Source organism: Tiliqua scincoides, chromosome 7, assembly GCF_035046505.1.
Source record: "Tiliqua scincoides isolate rTilSci1 chromosome 7, rTilSci1.hap2, whole genome shotgun sequence".
Classification (NCBI taxonomy): Eukaryota; Metazoa; Chordata; class Lepidosauria; order Squamata; family Scincidae; genus Tiliqua; species Tiliqua scincoides.
In genome coordinates, this window is record NC_089827.1 from 14,553,757 (window position 1) to 14,572,576 (window position 18,820).

An 18,820-nucleotide genomic window follows, 5' to 3' on the forward strand; every position below is an offset into this window, starting at 1 on the left:
GCACTTACTTGCTATAGAGGTGGTGGGATAACTCTGGGGGGAAAAAATGGTGTGAGGATGGAATACAACTTTTATGAGTGAAAACTGGACACAGGATCTCTGGGTTTCAATGGAAAAGGAAACTTGAGATGTGATACTTGCATCCTGTGGTATAGTTAACAGATCTTGCTCAGCACTGAGAACTGCTGTGTTTACTGCTTTGTTTACATTGGGTTGTTAACATAAGAGGCATGATTCCAAATTCTATTGACTCATCCACTCCCCCCCCCCCCATGGGCTTTCCTAAGTTCTAGTTCAGGGATATCAAACTTGTTTCATATAGAGGGCCAAAGTTAGCATTCATGGTGCCTGTTGAGGGCTGGAAGTGATGTCATTAAGCAGATGATGGGCAGAAAGAAGCACTTTATTCTCACTTAGAAACTCATAAGCTGCAAATGACGGAAGAGAAAATGTGCAAATCTTGTTCACATTTTCAAGGTATGATAGAGCTGATTATCATGCTAGGAGAACCCATTTATTATGGGGGGCAAATAAATTGCTTCCGGTGGCCTCATTTGGCCCGTGGGCCTTATGTTTGACACCCCTGCTATAGTTCCTTAGGCTTAAGCCCAATGGATTAGTCTAATGGAATCTCCTGGAATTCTAGCAACACACAGGGGTAGAGACTTGAAATGCCCTGTACGTATGTTCAATGAGCATTTAAACAGCACAACCAGTGCCTTCTGTAGGATCCTATGCATGTACCTAGTTGCAGAGGAATAGCTAAGCTGGAGCTGGGGGGGTACATTGCCCCCCACAGCGGAGTGGTGATTTTCTGTCATTTCCTCTGGGGGCTGCAGATGACAATGAAATCAGCCCTCCAACCCACCCTCAGCTCTGTATGGAGCTGTGTTTGTGGACAGGGCTGCGCACAAATGAAGGAGAGGGAGGTAACAGTGTAAGTGCAGGGGTAATGCTATGACTCAGAGGGCATCACTGCATCACCCAGCCCCGGGTACCCACCCCCCCCAGCTACACAACTGCCTAGTTGTTATTTTCATGCTCGTATGGTTTCTGTCTCATGTAACTATCATTGGCATTCATTAAGGAAAAAGAAAAATACCGAACCTATGTTTATGGTGTCAGCATTTCTGAATGTGACAATCATACTAAAATCTCCCCACTCGTGCTCTGGATTATAAATTTTTTGGTAATGCTTTTATCAGTGAGCATTTTGCCATGTCACCATTTCTCAGAATCTATGTACTCCTGATACTTGGACCCTTTTCTTCTGAGTCACTTCTAGGAATAAGTCTCATAGGATCAAATGCAGTCTCGAGAAAAGATGGAAATGTGAGAGCAACGGGTAGTTTATAAATTGTTCCAGCAACGTTGTGATCCTGTGAGGTGGCAAAATAAAGTGCAGTGGAGACTGAGGCTTAAGCCTCTCAGAAGGTACCAGGTCTCCTGGTTCTAGGTGAATAAGGCTGGGGAAAGATACTTCAGGTTAGGCAGAATGTGGGACAGTGTTCCAGAGCAGGGGTGTAGAAAGTTTTTGGCAGGAGGGCCACATCATCTTTCTGACACTGTGTCGGGGGCAGGGGAAAAAAAGAATTAATTTACATTTAAAATTTGAATAAATTTACATAAGTTTACATGAATGAATGAAGGTCTTGCAATAGCTCAAGGCCTATAAAAGGCCTCATACAAAGCAAGGCTGGCCTTTCCTTTGCTGCCGCTGCTGCATCACAGATGTGAAACTGCAAGCAGTGGAGGGAGCCCTCATCCCACAGCTCACGCAAGAGGTCAAACAGTTGCCCTCACGCTAAGAGCAGCTGCACCGGGCCAGTGGGGGCTCCAACAAATCTCTGGAGGGCCAGAGGCTCATTGGAGACTGGGGGCTCCCTGAGGGCCGCATTTGAGAGTCCTCGAGGGCCGCAAGTGGCCCCAGAGCCGGGGTTTGGGCTCTGCTCCAGAGTGATAAAAGTTGCTTCAACGAAGTACAACTGTGCATTTAAACAGTGAAGCAACTCTATTATAAATGCCCAAGCCTCACTCCTAGCTTCAGAAACAGCAAGAGTGTAAAGGGTCAGTGCTCTGACATGAAGCCTATTACTCTGCCATGATTGGGTGACCTCTAGATGTATCCGCTGACTGCTGTGCAGGAGAGTGAAGGGCCTTGGGTGATTGGAGCTGTGAGGGACTATGATTGAGGACTCTGCACCCTTGACCTCAGAGGAAGAGTTGGGTATGGAATTGACCTCTGGGTGAGGTGATGGTCCAGAGTGGACCTGAGACTGCTTGGCCATCTCTGCATAAGTCTCTTCCACACCGGTGCATCCAAAGTGCCTGGAGACTGGAATGTGACTGTTTATATAGCTTTAAGACTACATACACGATGCAACACAGCCTAGAACAAAGTATATGACCAAAATGACTGTATATCATTTGTTCATTAATTTAAGTATTGGCATCAGTGCATATAGAGCTTTACATAGAGTAAAAAGAGAGATCCCTGCCTCAAGGATCAATCTAGGAGGTGACACAAGGAAACAGCCAAGGAGGGAAGATGATGGAGGGAGGAATATATGTATGTGATTGTTTCAATTACATTTACTTAGTTGCAACAGGAAATGGGTCAAGCAGCCCAATCCTAACCTGCACTGGAACAGTGGCCAACTGACCCGCGCTATATGCAGTGCAGGTTTGGAGGTGGTTGGAAGTCAACTTCAGGAAAGGGAATATTTTTCTACTTACCCTGTGTCGCGCCCCAGCCATGCCTATGGGGCTATTCAGATCTGCACAGGTAAAATCACTGGCACAAATCTGATCAGCCTTTGTAAGGCTGCTTGGGCCAGGTTGGAGTTAGGATTTGGTACAGGTTGCTGCAGCTGATCACACCCTCTCCCAGGCCCGATTTGCCTCCCGACCCACCCTCTCCTGTCCCAAAACACCCCCTCCCCACCTCCATAATGCCTCCTGCCACCCTCTCTCACTTCCTGCACCGGTCTGCCTGGACTGGCACAAACCTACTCTGTCTGGGTGGCATGGGTGTTGGATCTGGCTTTTTTGAGCTGGCGCAGGCCTCTGACCTGACCCAACCCAGCCAACTCCAGAGTTGGTGCAAACATTCCTTATGGAGGTCTGCACCAGCTGAAGTGGCACTCTGGATTGTGCCCTTGTTGCAACAAGAAATGGGGACTAAGGCATGGTGCCAAAAGCTTATTGGAAAAAGTGGATTTTCAGTTGGAATTTGAAGATTGTGATTGTGGGAACACCCTACAGGTGTTCCGGGGGATGCTTCCAATCATAAGGGGTGGCAAGGGCGAAATGGTGGAGTCATTCAAGGGAGCAGGAAGCCTTTGGTTGAAGGTGGTGGAGCTGAAAGAGCAAAGGTGACTAGTAGAAGCATAATGGAATATGACGGCTAAGACGTCAGCAGGGGCAGCGCCATGAAGGTCTCTGAATGTAAGGACCTGTGCTTGATCTGGGAATGGGTGGGAAGCCAGTGAAGGGGTTTAAGGAGGGGGTGTTACATGATCTGTGCAACAAGCAAAAGGAGGGACCTTAGCAGCAGAGCACTGGATGAAAGGTGAGGGGACTGAGATGAGCCACCCAAAGACTAGCAAGTAGGAGATTGCCGTAATCAAAGTTGGAGACTTCCAATATGTGAACTATAGTTTTTGCAGAGGGGACAGAGAAAAAGGGTTGGGTTCTTGCAATAAAAATCAGTATATGCATGCAGTCTTAAGATGGTTGAGTCTATAATGTATTAATCCATGTACTTGGGTTTCCATAGCAGAGATGATGTTAGACAACACACACACCTTCTAAATAACAACAATCTCTATTCAGATTGAGTGTACCACTGTGAATAAGATACTAGAGTGAAGAACTGAAAGCTAGATTATAAATTTAAAAAAGTGGTGACAGGTCATATGTAGATTGTTGTAGCCAAATATAAATTTAGCAACCTACTGCTGAATATTTTTGGAGAATTATATCAATTTCTCTGCAAGATGTTTGAATAAAATGGAATGGGAAAGGTTGATGATTCATTTTAACATCAAAATCTTCTTTCATGGTAGCACATAAATATCTCCCCCAAAGAGGACAAATGGAGAGGAGGAAGGAAATGTTTCCTACAGGGCACCATATATCAGATGTGTCTCATCTCCTGCACAGACTGAAACAAATTAATTTCAATGGCCCTTGTGCAGTAGATATTCTCAGCTGTACCTACTGTATATTTGGGAGGAGGGGATGGAGAGAATTGGCAAACGGTGGAACTAGAGTGGAGCTGAAGTAATCCAGCCCATTTTCCTTCCCTGAATCAAGATGGGCTTATCATATCCAGCCCTGCCTGGGACTCCTGTGTCAGTCTATGACTCCAAATGATACTGTACATACAGCAAAGAGATAAAAAGACAAAACAAAACACATGTAGTGAGCAGTTGCTGACAGGCAGTTGTGTTTATTGTCTATCACTACTGCTACGTGATGACATCAGTAGCAAACACCACTACAAAAGAAATCCACAGAGCTCCCATATTAAAAGTACACGCAAGTATCTCAAACAAAACAAGCAGTACAAAGGATGGTGAAAAGTTGCCCACTACTGTTGACTGACGGCCCAATCCTGGCTGCCATCGTCACACCCCTTCCGCTGGTGCTGTCTGCTGTAAAGTAGTCAGCAGTCAGTCGTAAAAAGGCGTCTCAGCAGTGCGCTATTCAGTGTGCTGATGGGGAGGCCAGTGCCTTTCTGCCTATATCATCAGCTATTCCGTTACCTGCTAGAGCAGGTAAGTCAGTGGGAGAGGAGAGGGGTGTATTGAAGTGGGGAAGGTTGTAACGAAGGTGGGGAGGTTGTAGATCTGACAGTGATGGTGCCTCCCAAATTCTATTCCCTTTTCCTACTGCCTCCCTGACCCCTTTCTCTCCCTGGACTTGTGTTAGTGGAATCACTAGCACAGATCCAAGGAGACTCACTGTGGGTTGGGAGGCTTATAGAGGTTTAAGAGGATCCCCTTTAACTTCTGAAGCCTTCCAATCCCCCCCCCCCCGATACAGCATGCCTATTTTTGGCATTGTTGCAGTGGAGGGGGGAGGATAGGATTGGGTGCTGAGTTTTCTAGCAGACTACTTGCCTAGGATGTCCTTCATAAAACAAACTCTGGAGTCTTGAGTGCAGGCAGTGGGGTTATCAAGGTGAAATTGCTGTTTATCCAAGTTGCAATTCTGTGATCGCTGCTGTTAGTCTGGTGCAGTCAGTCTAAGGGCACTTCTGCAACAGACAGAATCATAAGCCAAAAGGACAGGTCTGTCCCAGCTCCAAGTATCATTCTGATTGTTACCCTGCACATGCCCAATCTTGTCTGATCTCGGAAGCTAAGCAGGGTCAGGCCTGGTTAGTACTTGGATGGGAGACCGCCTGGGAATACTGGGTGCTGTAGGCTTATACCATAGTCTTTCCATGCCCAATCTCGTCTGATCTCGGAAGCTAAGCAGGGTCAGGCCTGGTTAGTACTTGGATGGGAGACCGCCCGGGAATACTGGGTGCTGTAGGCTTATACCATAGTCTTTCCATGCCCAATCTCGTCTGATCTCGGAAGCTAAGCAGGGTCAGGCCTGGTTAGTACTTGGATGGGAGACCGCCTGGGAATACTGGGTGCTGTAGGCTTATACCATAGTCTTTCCAGACTGAAGGTTGCCAACCATAACCCTAGCATTTATTTGTGCATATTTATGTTTAAACAGGATCTTCCTAAATCGGTCTCATCCATTAGTCCTAGGCCTTCTGGTTCTCTTTATTTTGACGCTTCAGCTAATTTCTCAGAATCTGATCTTATTAAAAACATTTCGCAGAGGAAATGGGAGAAAAATTTAGTGCTGATAAAATGTGATAATACTGTTCATAACGAAAATATGGTACTATTATTATATTTACACAGTGCTATTTATATTTATTTATATGATACTATTTATGTGGTATATTAATTTATATGGTATACATATTAATAAGGTACTATTTTATTTATATGGTCTTTATAATGTTATAGTCTTGCACTTACTTCAGCAGCAGATATACTGCCATTAGATTATCTGCAAAAATTTAAGATCTACTGACATAAGGCTATATTCTAACCTTTAGCAGAAAACTGTTTTGTTATCAGAAGCTCCTTTTGGAACCAGAAGGGGTCTTGCATGGCCACATAGGGTTTTATGCAAGTGAAAGTACTCCTTGCACGACTGTGATCTTTCTTCTGTTCCCAGAAGGAGTTTTCAAGGATAGAACAGCACTCTGCAAAAGATTAGAAAGCAAGCTGTGGTTCCTCAACATGGTATCTCAGAACAAAAAGGCTCTGGTCCATCTGATTTATGAACAATCCCCATAATCAATGAACAAATGACTTTGGAGCCCTGTTAGGTTCCCCTAATCCTTACCATCCCAAAATAAAAGTTTACACTCCAGTTTAAGGGATTCCACACTGAACGAAATCAGAAAATTGCAAGAAACAGTATCCAATTGGTAAAGCAGCTTTCAGCTGTTGGTGAGCTGAGCAACTTTTGAGTTGAGTTAAACTATTGTTCCTACCTAGGAATGGCAACATGGAGCTTATCTGCTGCAGACCTCCCTGGCTCTGGTCCAAGAAAAAGACCACTTTTCAATTATGTTGGGTTGTCAGTCATCTTTCAATGACTGCAAACACTGCAAACCTGTTAATATGCATTTTTGAATCCTTTTTAATTCTTTTAGTAATGAAGGACAAATGCAATGTCATTTCAAATCAGGGGTCTCAAGTGTTCTCCTAGAGGACTCTCCAAGGCAAAAGAAAACTGAAACTGCCAGCATGATATAAAAGTGGAAAAATAAATTATTTCCCTTTCTTGCCTTCAGTCTAGGAGCATATTGACATGGAAACAGAGAGAGCATGGCTTCATGAGGCTGCAGTGTGCTTGAAAGGACCCCAGTGAATAAAAAAAACAATGTGATAGACGAGAGGTGTCAAACTTGTTTCATATAGTGGGCTGAACAGCATGCATAGCACATGCTGAGAGCTGGAAGTGACATAATTAAGCAGGAAGCAATGTCATCAAATAGATGGCCAAAAATGAGCACTTAGAGTTTCACATAGAAACTCAATAGCTGCAAATGATGGAAGAGAAAATGTGCTGGTGGCCAGCGAAGGTGACACCTCAACAGAAGTGGCACTGCTGAAAGGAGGGACAGTATGATAATTGGGCTTCCCCACCACCTTGGTAGAATCTCCTTCTCTCAGCCCTCTTGGTCTGACTGTTACCCTCTTAACATTCCTTGTGTTTTGAGACCTCCTTTCATCTCTTTCCCAGAGCCTTGGCAGAAGCAGAACTGCAAAAGGGTGGTGTGGCTAGGGCAGCACAGTTATCATGGGGGCACATAAAGAGCTTCCAGGAGCCACATTATTGTCCAGGAGCCACATGTTTGCCACCCCTGTGATAGACAATGGCCTCATGGATTAGGTGCAATAATTAATCCACATTATATGATAACCATTTTTATTTTTTGTGTGTGTTGGTGTTCTCATATTCTGCCTTCCAACTCAATCAAGATATTCATTGAGAAAAGACTTGGAGATGTTTGGGCTACCTGACAATGATCATCATCTTCTAGGATGGTCTCACAGTTTGAGATTTTAAACCACATGATGAAACAAATATTGAAAGTGATGTTTATTCAACATTTCTAATAGCTTATTTGGCATCATTAACCGTGATCTCATTAGGCTGTCAGCTAAAAGGTTTTTGATCTCTGGGTTTGGAGAGTATCACTCAGTTTCATTTCTCATTTAACAGTAAAGAAGAAATATTGACATCTGCTGATGAAGACACATGGAATAATCCCAGGACTTCAGGTATAAAACTGCATTCAGTTAGTTCTTCCTTCCTGCACATGTTAATTAAAAAAAAATGCATAGCAAAACACCCTCATGGACATTATTCAAGGTTGTCGTTTTTTTTTTTGGTTAACTCTTCAGGGTCAGACATCCCAGAAATTCTTTATTCATTTGTGGATGACAATAAAATCAAAGAAAGTGAAGAAAAGGTAAAAGGTAAAAATGTGGAACTTAATGAAGATGACAATGAAGATAATGAAAAGGAATTAGAGCTATTGGTAAGTCAGTATGCACTGTTAGATCATATAAATCCATTTATATGTAAAAGAGTGTGAAATCCTTCCCAACCTCAACAGAGTGGAGAGGTATAGTAAGTAATCTTTTAGTGTAACACCAACACTGACGCTTCAATTGCCACTTTAACTTGATCAGTGGTAAAAAGGTGCTTTGATTTTATCTATGTCATTATGTTCCAGTGGCTTTAAATAAATAACTTATCTCTCTTCTCTTTTATCACAGGCTATAAGTACCCATTTGAAAGCACTAGAAGAATAATATCTCTTTCTGGTCTCTGTGATCAGTATACGCTTAATATACATGATTTTGAATCAGGGCATTTTTGGTTCTCTATTTAGAGTATCTCTCACAAGAATATTACTGGATGTAGGTGACTTGCTGCTTGTCAATTCAACACCAAGCAATGATGTGGGGAACCAGTTCTTTTAACCATCTGGCCATTTGGTCAGGTGCCCCATTATGCTACATTTCTGATTGGTTATGAGAGCTTCCTTTCTCACCTTTCCTAGCAGTTTGGGTCCTGGGTGGAAATTGCATTAGGTAGGATTTTATGCTCCAGTTTAAGCCCAAAGTTTTCTCAAGGATCTTGGCCATAAATAGTACCTGCCAGTTGTTAAATACACATTCCCAGCATTTACTAGTCCACACAGAATCTACAAATGCAGGTGTCCCGCCCCCCATCCGCAGGTGTTCCATTCCTGCCCTCCCCGCGGATACAGGGGAACCCTTTATAAAGTACAATATTCTGTGCCCCCAACCCATGCCCATCACCTTTGTTCTTCTTTATTAGCAGTGGAAGTACACATTTTCTTGCTTAACAGACAAATAGTTTCTTACTTAACTGAGGAACGCAACACGCAACATGCAAATGGTAATGCAACCAGTCAGCCTGCATGTTAGAGGAAAGAGACCAAACAAATATTAACAGAAAGCATGAAATATTCTGACTGGGTCCCTCTAGCATCTCTCTCTCTCTCTCTCTCTCTCTCTCTCTCTCTCTCTCTGAAACAATAGCCATGAATACAAAACACACAACTCTCATTGTGCAGCTCATATCAGTGGCATCTCTAGCTAAAAAATTATGAAATGTGGTGGAGATTGCTCGGGAATATGTGAGAGCTGGAACACTGAAAGTAACAAGAGCAACTTCTGGCCCTTTTGGATACTGAGAAGGAGAATGAATTCTTCATACATAACCACAAAGCCTCCCTAGCTCTAACGTAGGAAAGTTCAAAGTTGTCACCTTGTGTGGGAGCATTCCCTGCCTCCAAGCAGCTTCTCCATATTATTTTTTTTAAAGAAAGAGCAATAAAAATCTACGAAAAAAAATCACCATATATTCTTAGTATTCCCTAAAACAATGACTTAGGCACACATTTAACAGTTTGCTCTTTAAAAAAAAAAAAATCAAAGTGATCATCTGTACAATAAATGAGGAGTGTATGTGTGTGTCATTCAGATTTTAATTTACCGTCTGTGCCATGTAATGAATTAAACAATGGCGGTCTATAATAAATGGTAATGCAACCAAATCTTTGAAAACTCATAGGCAATGGCTCACAAGACAGCTCGGCAGTTGACAAGTAACATGAGCCTTATGTGAGAAGAAGGGGAAATTGTAAGATTTGCATATAATTATTGAGATCATGCAAATGTCAGTTATGAGGAGGGAGAGAGAGGGAAAAAGCCCAGGCATCTCACTATTAAATCCTGACAGTTGGCATCACTGAAGAGCTCAGATACACTTGAGCGCCAGTTGGCAGAGGGTCATTAAAACAGAATTTGCAGAAACATTAGTTCCTTCACTTTTCTTTGAGTGACGTTATACTATTAATAGTTTGCCGAGGCTTTGCCGAAAACATATTAATAAGAGACACTGTAATGGTGGTAGCTGCAGCAAGGGTAAATGTAATAAGGGGTGCCCAAGAAACTCTCCTCTAATTGATTGGTATGGAACCATCAGTCTGCAAAATCGAAAGCAAGGGGAGGATGCCATGACAAGCTAGTGCTGCAATGTTGGGGAGACAGGGAAGAATTTGGGCTCATTTTGCACATTCTATAGACTCTCCAACATTCTGGGCTGAAGCCTGTAAAGGAGTCCTGAGAGGAACGAAGCCAAGAGAATCCTGATAATATTTTTGTCATTGTGCAAATGTATCTATTTTATTGGGCAATACTGTACACATTGCCCAGGTTTTATGTGCTGTGGCAGTGCACTCGCTTTCAAAGAAAACATGTCTCGACTGGAGTGTGTACTGTGAATGAATTAGCTTCCCTGGTAGAAAATATTCTCTTTAGGATTCACTTGGATGAAATGGACTTGCAGCTTACTAAGCTCACAAATAAAGAGGGCGGGATGGGGAAATGTGGGAAAGAAAGGAGAATTGAAAGCTATTTTAATTTGGGTTTTTTTTTAAACAGAGTCCTCTAAAGCGCGTTAGGTGCTTTGGAACAAAATAGGTGCAAACTACACTTTGTTCATGGCTAGTAACAGGAATTTCTAAAAGCTTTCAAAATGAAAACAAAATTTTCAAACTGAAAAAAACAAAACTTTGATTCAATTCTCCCTCATATGTATATATCAGTGTGTATTCACACCTTCACCAACACTTCCACAAATGTATTTTGACCATTCTTTTTGATTCTATTGTTTCAGCTAAGTCAGCACTTCACTAGAGCTAGAGGTTCTTTGAGGGATGAAAAGAGTTTATACACAACTGGACCAGTTCAATTTCAAAATGAACCACAAGACCTAGAGGACAAGCTAGACTCGGGCTTGGTTAGGCAACCTCTGCCTATCATGTCAGAATGTGTTTTACAAGAGCAAGAACTGCACAATACCCAAATGTACTCCATGGGAAAGAATTATAGCCAGTCACCCCAGGAGAAATTTATTGCAATAGATTCGGAAAACAATAGTACACCATCTTCGGAGCCTTTGAGTACCAGTGAAATCCTTTTGCCGCGAGAGTTTGGGTCTGAAACAAAAGAGAGTGAGACTTCCCATGTTACAGGTGATATCGCAAGCAAACAAGGAATGAGTCCTGCAGATTTTCCAAAGAGCGAATCTGATAGCACCCCAGAAAGCAAAACAACTGAGACGTTGTTCATCAGTGAGGATGATTATGATCACCACAAAGAAGCTGGGGAAAGAAGTCCAAAAAGTTTTTGTTCAGATGATGATAAAGTGATTCACTTTCAAGAAAAGGTATTGGAAAGACTGGATGACATGGCCAAACCAGTTCATGAAAAACACATGGATAAAACATCTCCCCCAATGCCTGAATTGGTTTTGGAAAACATTGTCAAACCTGAACCCAAAGAGGATAGATCTGAAAGCAAAAATCAAGTGTATTTGAAAAAAGAGTTAAATGCCAATCCCTTAACTGATGTCACAATAACTTCCTTAAGAAGTTCACATGCAGATGATGACATTGTCGAAGAAAACTATAGGTCAGAGTATAAAGTTGAGAAGGGAAAAGAAATCAAGCTGAGCATGTTAGAACAGTCTTCAGAAAAGGAACAGGCATGCCCTTTCACCCTAATGCCTACCAATAGGCATGAGAAATATGTTTCTGAAATGCAAAATAAACCACTTTTGCCTACATCAAGAAATGATGAAGGCAGCACAATGAATGAGTTAAATAGAGGAAGAGAAGTGATAGCACAGTGTGTGCTAGGTGAAAAAGAAGATGAAGAAGTACATGGATTTGTAGAGTCACCATGGTTAAATTACAGAGGAAGCTCAGGTAAAATAAATAAAGAGCAGAAAAGCACCAGTCCAGTTGTGGATGAATTAAGTCAGGATTGGAAGAGGACTGATAACAGATACCCTGAAGACATACAGAGCACACGTAAGTATTGCATAAATTACCCAGCTGTTGTAATAGCAAGTGGTGAAGGACTCTCTACCCATTCTCCATCAATAAATGTAGAGAATGTGTTTGATCCTAGGGGGGATTTAGAACCAGGAACATACAGTCAGAGCTGTGATCCAGCAAATGGAAGTATTTTGGAGAAAGAGTCCTGCCAAACTGAGCTTGACAGGGTTATTACGGATGATCAGAGCAGTCAGGTTGGGTGGGGGAATCAAAGTTGGAGTGGCTTAGAAAGTCAATTGGCACAAGGGGAAAGTGGTGCCAGTGAAAGAGTGCAGATGAAAGAGCGAACAGGTGGCGAAGCCATGTGGGGAATTAGAGATAATACAAGATGTTTGAATGTAACTCCCACAGATGAATTGTTTACCTGCCAAGACCCAATGAGATATGAAGAGTCTTCTGTAGCTGAGCGTGGTAGTACAGGAGAAGCCGAGGCAGTTACAGCAGCTTATATAATTAAAATGACATCAGAAAGTGCTCCAGAAAAAATGTCTGCTGGTGAGAAAGCAGTAATTGTTAAGCTACCTCAAGAGACTGCACTAAGTGACAGGCCCACAGAGGGAAAGGAAACAGTGTTTGATATACATGAAGGGAGAAATGATGGTTCACATTATCCTCTTTGTCAGTGCAATACAGTGGGTGTATTATATGACACCAAATTTGAAAAGGAATCCGTTTCAGATATTTATAATGCACGCATGCTTGAAACACTGCGAGGAGAAATGATGTCAGTATGCGGTGCGAGCGAAAAGCTTGTCAGAGAAGAATGTGACTCTGGAAACCGAGCACCACCAGGTGAAATAGTATGGACTTCTGATGTGGAAGGAAAAGCAGCTTCTGAGGAGGGTTTCTGTTCAGAAACACCTCTGGAAGCATCACCGTGTCCTCAGCAAGGCCTATACCACAAAGAGGCTGAATTGGGAGATGTGTGGGGAACATTTTCTTATGAAGGCACTAAAACTGGGAACATTTCCCCTTCTGGAATAAACATCATGGAGATCTCTTGTGAAAGCTCGTCGATGACATCGTCTGAAGAATCTGCGGGAGTCCATACAGCTGAAGACGGCAGAGCACCACATGGCAACATGGACTTGTCTGCTGATGCCGCAGCTGAATTAGGATGTGACTCCAGCTCCACAAGTGACGTAGCTCACCATATTCCAAAGGTTTCTTTAGAGGATGAACTCGGAGAACTTCCTCAGAGTTCCATGGCGCTGCCTTCTACTGAGAAAGGAGAAAGGAGCGTAGGTCATTTTTGCCATCAACCAGAGGTCAGTCAGGGCAAGATATTAGGGCCAACCATTTTAATTAGAGAGCCCACTGAAGAAAGAGACGAGACACCATCTCAGTCAGAAGGTTTAATAACTGAAGAGAAAAGATTGAACTGGGACACTGAAGGGCAGGACAAGCAATCTGTCGGTCAGGAAGACATTTCTAACCAGTCAAGTGAAGCATGCGGTTTATCAGAGTGTCTCGTTTTAAAGCATATTGGTTACAAAATCCTTTATTTCCTCTTGTTTGTTGTGTTCTGTGTAACAATGTATCACTACGATTTAATTGTCTGCTTTGCCCTCTACTTATTTTCATTGTATTGGCTATACTGTGAGGGAGAGAAAAGCAAGGAATCTGTCAAAAAGGAGTAGTGTATGGATTCCCATTATCCACATAAAGTACTTAAAATGGAATATATGTCCTACAGCAGTGGTTTCCAAACTTTTTTTGACTGGTGGCTTCCTTGACCTACTGGGTCATTGGCCGCAGCTCCCCAATAGGGCTGCAATCCTATACGTTGCATAGGGTGTCAGGTTTTTCACTAGAATTCTAGGGCTTACCTGGCTGGTTTCCACAGCTCCCCGGGCAGCCACGGCTCACGGTTTGGGAACCACTGCCCTAAAAGATAGCAAAGTCCGCTCTTAGAAACAATGCAAAATTCAACCACACCCCAACTCTTTGAAACATTGCTTAAAAGGAATGCACATGAAGTTCATATCCTTCATATCAGTAATTATTCTGCATAGGACCATTATGTTTGGATCATTAAATACCTATATTGAAAACGAGTTCTGAAGCACGTCACATTCAAATTAAATGCAGCTGCTGCCCCTTATGAGGTTACGAAGACGTGAAGCTTCAGTCTCCTTAGATTTTATTGCATCCATTTGTTTTGTAGTAAAGCTTCATTTTCTTTCTGAGCGTTTTTTTTAAAAAACAAGGTTTTATATAGCAAGTAAATAAAGAGGGAATGGCATTATGACTAACTCCGTAATAGGACATGTCCATGCAGGAGATTCCTGGATGACCCATTTGGCACAATGGCACTGCCACAGAATGATGAGAAGTCGCATCCCCCCCCCCCCAAAGAAGGCACAGGGTTTGCTTGGGAGCATCATTCCTTCATGTAGACCAGGGGTGTCCAAAGTTTTTGGCAGGAGGACCACATCACCTCTCTGACACTGTTTTGGGGGCCAGGGAAAAAAAGAATTAATTTACATTTAAAATTTGAATAAATTTACATAAGTTTACATAAATGAATATATTAAAGATGAACTTATATGAATGAATGAAGGTCTTGCAATAGCTCAAGGCCTATAAAAGGCTTTGCACAAAGCAAGGGGGGCCTTTCCTTTGCTGCCACTACTGCATCACAGATATGAAACCAAAAGCATTGGAGGGAGCCCTCATCCCACAGCTCATGCGAGAGGTCAAACAGTTGAATCAAGCCAGTGTGGGCTCCAGCAAGTCTCTGGAGGGCCACAGGCTCATTGGAGACTGGGGGCTCCCTGAGGGCCACATTGGGAGTCCTCAGGGACCACAAGTGGCCCCAGGGCCGGGGTTTGGGCACCCCTGACTGTGGGATGAAAGCAGGTAGACTATACCACCTGCTTTCATCCCACAACGTTCCCATTCTGAGAATTGGAACCAACGTTGCTATTGGTGTGCAAGGGCCTGATGCATTGAATCAGAACCCTCCTCCCCCTTCAAACAATGCCATGTGGACATGACCTTAAAATAGAGAATATCGACCATTGGCACAATCCACGGGGAAGGTGTCCTGTACGTGTGCCACTGCAATAAACGGGTGCTGTGCAAGAAAGCAAGGCTTGTACTCCATGCATTTAATATTTTTCTAGTTTAATTAACTCACACATTTTGATTGAAGAACTCAGTCCCTAGGTTAAGTAGTGTATTTTTTTCAATGTAATGGATTATGAGTAATATTAATGTCTGCACAATGTCGACTCTGTACTCCCGAGTTGTTATGATGTAACATTGTATGTGTAAAAAAAGAAAAAGCTAAGCAGAACCAGCGGCTCTTGCTTTCATCACAGAGCTGAAACAGACTGGTATAGGATGAAGGATACAAATTAGAGCCTAGTTGTCTTCAGATCTTGTTTATATTTTTTGTAAAAGAAGTCTGTATGACACAAGCAAAACATTTCACTTAACTTAGCGTTATTCCAGTTGGACTTTCTGAATGATGTTGTGACCATGCTGCTTAAGAAAGACAATCCCGAAAAGGGTTGGATAACAGTAATAAACAAAGTTTGAACGGTTTGACTGTGCGTGGAATACTTGGAAACCTAAAGGTAAAAGAAGGAGTTCTAAGAATCCTGCTCTGTTCTGCTTGGACACTGCAAAAGACTCGCAGTTCAGCTCTGCTTCTTTTGTGTGGGTAATTTGCTATGTGATTGTAAGTGCAGAATCTGTTGCGAAATTTGACAACTGGGACAGAATCCTGAAAATCTAACAACCCAATCCTCCCGGCTCTGGCCATCATCCCAGTGCCTCTTCTGCTGGTTCTGTCTGCCACAAAGCAGTCAGCACCAGTCATAAAAGGTGCTCCAACAGCAGCGCTACTCAGTGCCCTGCTGGGAATGCTGGGGGGAAAGTTGGAGTCTTCCTGCTGACACCAGTAATATAGTTAGAGAGGTGGGCAAAATGTTAAGTACTGTAGGTGCTGCGATGTGCCATGTAAGTGGGCCCCTACATGCCATTGGAGCCTTTCCAGGCTATGACAGCAACACACAGGAGACACCATTTGGTTCGGCATTGCTATTGCTGCTAGGAACAGCTCAAATGGGGGGTGGGAGGGAGTGGTATGTTGTGGCACTTGCAATACTAACCGTTTGCCCTCCTCTAGCTATGCTACTGTTGGAACTAAAGGATATGGAGCCATCCATGGATTCTTCATCCATGGAGAACATCCATTTTCCTACATCTTGGATTACATATGGATTACATATGTCCTGTATGTAATAAACCAGCAAATCAGGGAGAGGCATGCAGTAAACCTTTCACCCAATATGAGCATTCACTACATGCAGGGAGGGGTAGGCTTTTGTCTTTGCATGAGAAGCACTCTCAAATAAGACTCCCCATCTGCATTCTGAAGGGAGCCTGCCCATAATTCTGGCACCTTGCTTCGCATAATATGCAGGTTGCCTAGTTAAGTGACATTTTAGAGGAAAAAAAAGATTCTTAATAATCACATCTCCTCCCATTGCTTCCAGGAATTCAGAGTAATATTTGGTCTTCACATCAACCTCCTGAGCAAGGTTTGCCTGAAAGATACAATGTCCATGACCATTCATTGTTTTTCATTGTTCAGCACAGTGACATTGCTAGGGATGTGGGTCTCACTGGGTGACGCGCACAGGGGGGCGACACTAGTACTGGCCAAAAATTTTTAAACTGGTTTTTTCAAATAATTCCATCATGTTATACATCATTTGACGTGTAATTTGCATGCAGAATGCAATGAAACAAACCACGTTGAAATATCTCTATTCTTTCAAAAGTTATAGCCCAAAAACCAGTGTGGGCAGAGAAATGACACATCACTACACCCACCGCCCAGGGCATTTCCCCACCCACTGCATGGAAGGTCCATCATGGGGGTGAAGTGCTGGCCTCCTGCACTGGGTGATGCAAACCATAGTGATGCCAATAGTTCAACAGATTGGAACCTGGGTTTCCCACCATGTTTGAGTCATACACTGCTGTATGGTGTAATACGGGACTACGCAACTAAAATTTCATGTAACACCAGAGGAATTAGTTGTGATCAAAAAGAGAGCTGAAGGAGTAAGTGACTATTGTTAGAGGGGTTTCAAAGAAGAAAAAGAGAAAAGGATGACCTTTTTGACTCTTCACTCCCAGCACCCATTCCTTTCCTCATGAACAGTAACCTGCAGTAGCTGTAATATAGTACTTGGCTATGGAGTTAAAGAAAGTAGAATAAAATGATTCTCAGTCCTATCCCTAGTCACCAGTGCTGATACAGTACCGCCAAAAGGCATGTGCTGCACCCTACTGTGGGGGGACCACCCAAAAGTGCAAATGGGAGGTAAGTAAAAATAATTGTTATTTACCTTGGCATTGGCTGGGGGTTGCCTATGGGTCTCCTCATCAAATATATGGCATATATCTGAGAAGGGAAAAGAGCAGGGAGGTTTACAAAAGAGGAGATAAGATTTGGCATTTGCCATTGCTAAAATATCTATCCCCCACCCAGTTCCCTTTTGCTTCCTGTTAACATTCTCTGGTCATCCCAGGCTTCCTGTCTGCTTGTCTATATGTGTTATGCTCATAGTGACTAGTAAAAGCAAGACACATTCAACCCTGGCACTAGCTGTAAGAATGAAAACAAAGTAAATGGGCACTGGGGATGCAGCCCTCCCCCGATCAGCGAATAAGTGAAACCATGGATACTAGATCTTTGGATATGGGAGAGGCGCCTATACTCAGTTTTGGACTTTTTAAAATTTTCAAAAATACAGGACTCTGCAGGTAAAGCAAGTAAAATGCTGTAAACAAAGTCAACATAATTTCAAGTTATTGCTACCCACACTAGAATCTAAAGGAAGGGGTTAAAAAAACCCTACAATAAATAAATACATTTACTGCAGTGGCTCTAAATCTCCAGGTCTGACATTTACTATGTGCAAGTGTTCACAATTGGAACTTGGAACACAGTTGGAGTAAATATCTGAGAAAGGTTAGTTACAGCAAAAATCAATTTGAATGCTGTTGAACATTTCTCGGATCTGAAATGGTACTTCTGTGTTCTGTATCGGAGGTGTTTCATTTGCCTGTATGATTGCTAAATATAATTTTTGATTGTTCTGGGAACGCAAGTGCTCAAACACCAACTTTAGTATCAAAAGAATAAGGGTGCAATCCAGGAAATGACTCGGGCCAGTGCAAGTCCCTTGTGCCAGCCCAACGGTGTTGCGAAAGTGCCATAAAGCAGTCACGCCACTATCCTAGGAGGGCAGCTGGCCCAAGCGCCAGTAAGCCAGCACGAAGGTAAGTTGAGTCGGTGGCGGGGTGGGAAGGAGGCGTTTTGGGGCAGAGGAGGGTGGGTGGTGGGCAGGTCCATGGGTGGGCTGCAGATGAGAGGGGGTGCAGCCAGGATCTGGCACTTGTACCATATCCTAACCGCTGTCCTGGGCAGCCTGGAGCAGCTGTGGGCTGCTTGGATTTGTGCCACCTCTTAAGGTAGCACAGATCTGAGTAGCCCCATTGGGGCTTCTGTGGCTTTACCGAGAGTAAGAGGAAGGAGTGCACCTGGCTGAGCAGCAACTGGCCCCAGTCCTGCTCTGGATATGAGACAGGCCAGCTGGCCTCCACATTCCAGAGTGGGATAGGATTGGGCTGCCGCTTAACTAGTTTTATTCTCTTATTTAACAACTTATGAGCTATCTTTAAAAAAAAAAAATCCTCGTGCTTTTATGTATAGCATGAAAATACCATGCTGGTAAGACTGAAGGAAATATTGTATGTTCAGTT

General features: G+C 43.1%; 1 protein-coding gene across 1 annotated transcript in view; it reads left to right on the forward strand.

Moving 5' to 3' along the window:
* PPP1R3A (protein phosphatase 1 regulatory subunit 3A) overlaps nucleotides 1-15,586 on the forward strand; it is a 40,790-nt gene extending 25,204 nt beyond the window's left edge. Inside the window, exons 2-4 of the mRNA XM_066633679.1 lie at nucleotides 7,813-7,871; nucleotides 7,995-8,131; nucleotides 10,807-15,586. Of these exons, the coding sequence (XP_066489776.1) occupies nucleotides 7,813-7,871; nucleotides 7,995-8,131; nucleotides 10,807-13,671 (3,061 nt within the window). The 3' untranslated portion in view covers nucleotides 13,672-15,586. The remainder of the gene's footprint in view (nucleotides 1-7,812; nucleotides 7,872-7,994; nucleotides 8,132-10,806) is intronic.
* Nucleotides 15,587-18,820: the final 3,234 nt, after the last annotated feature.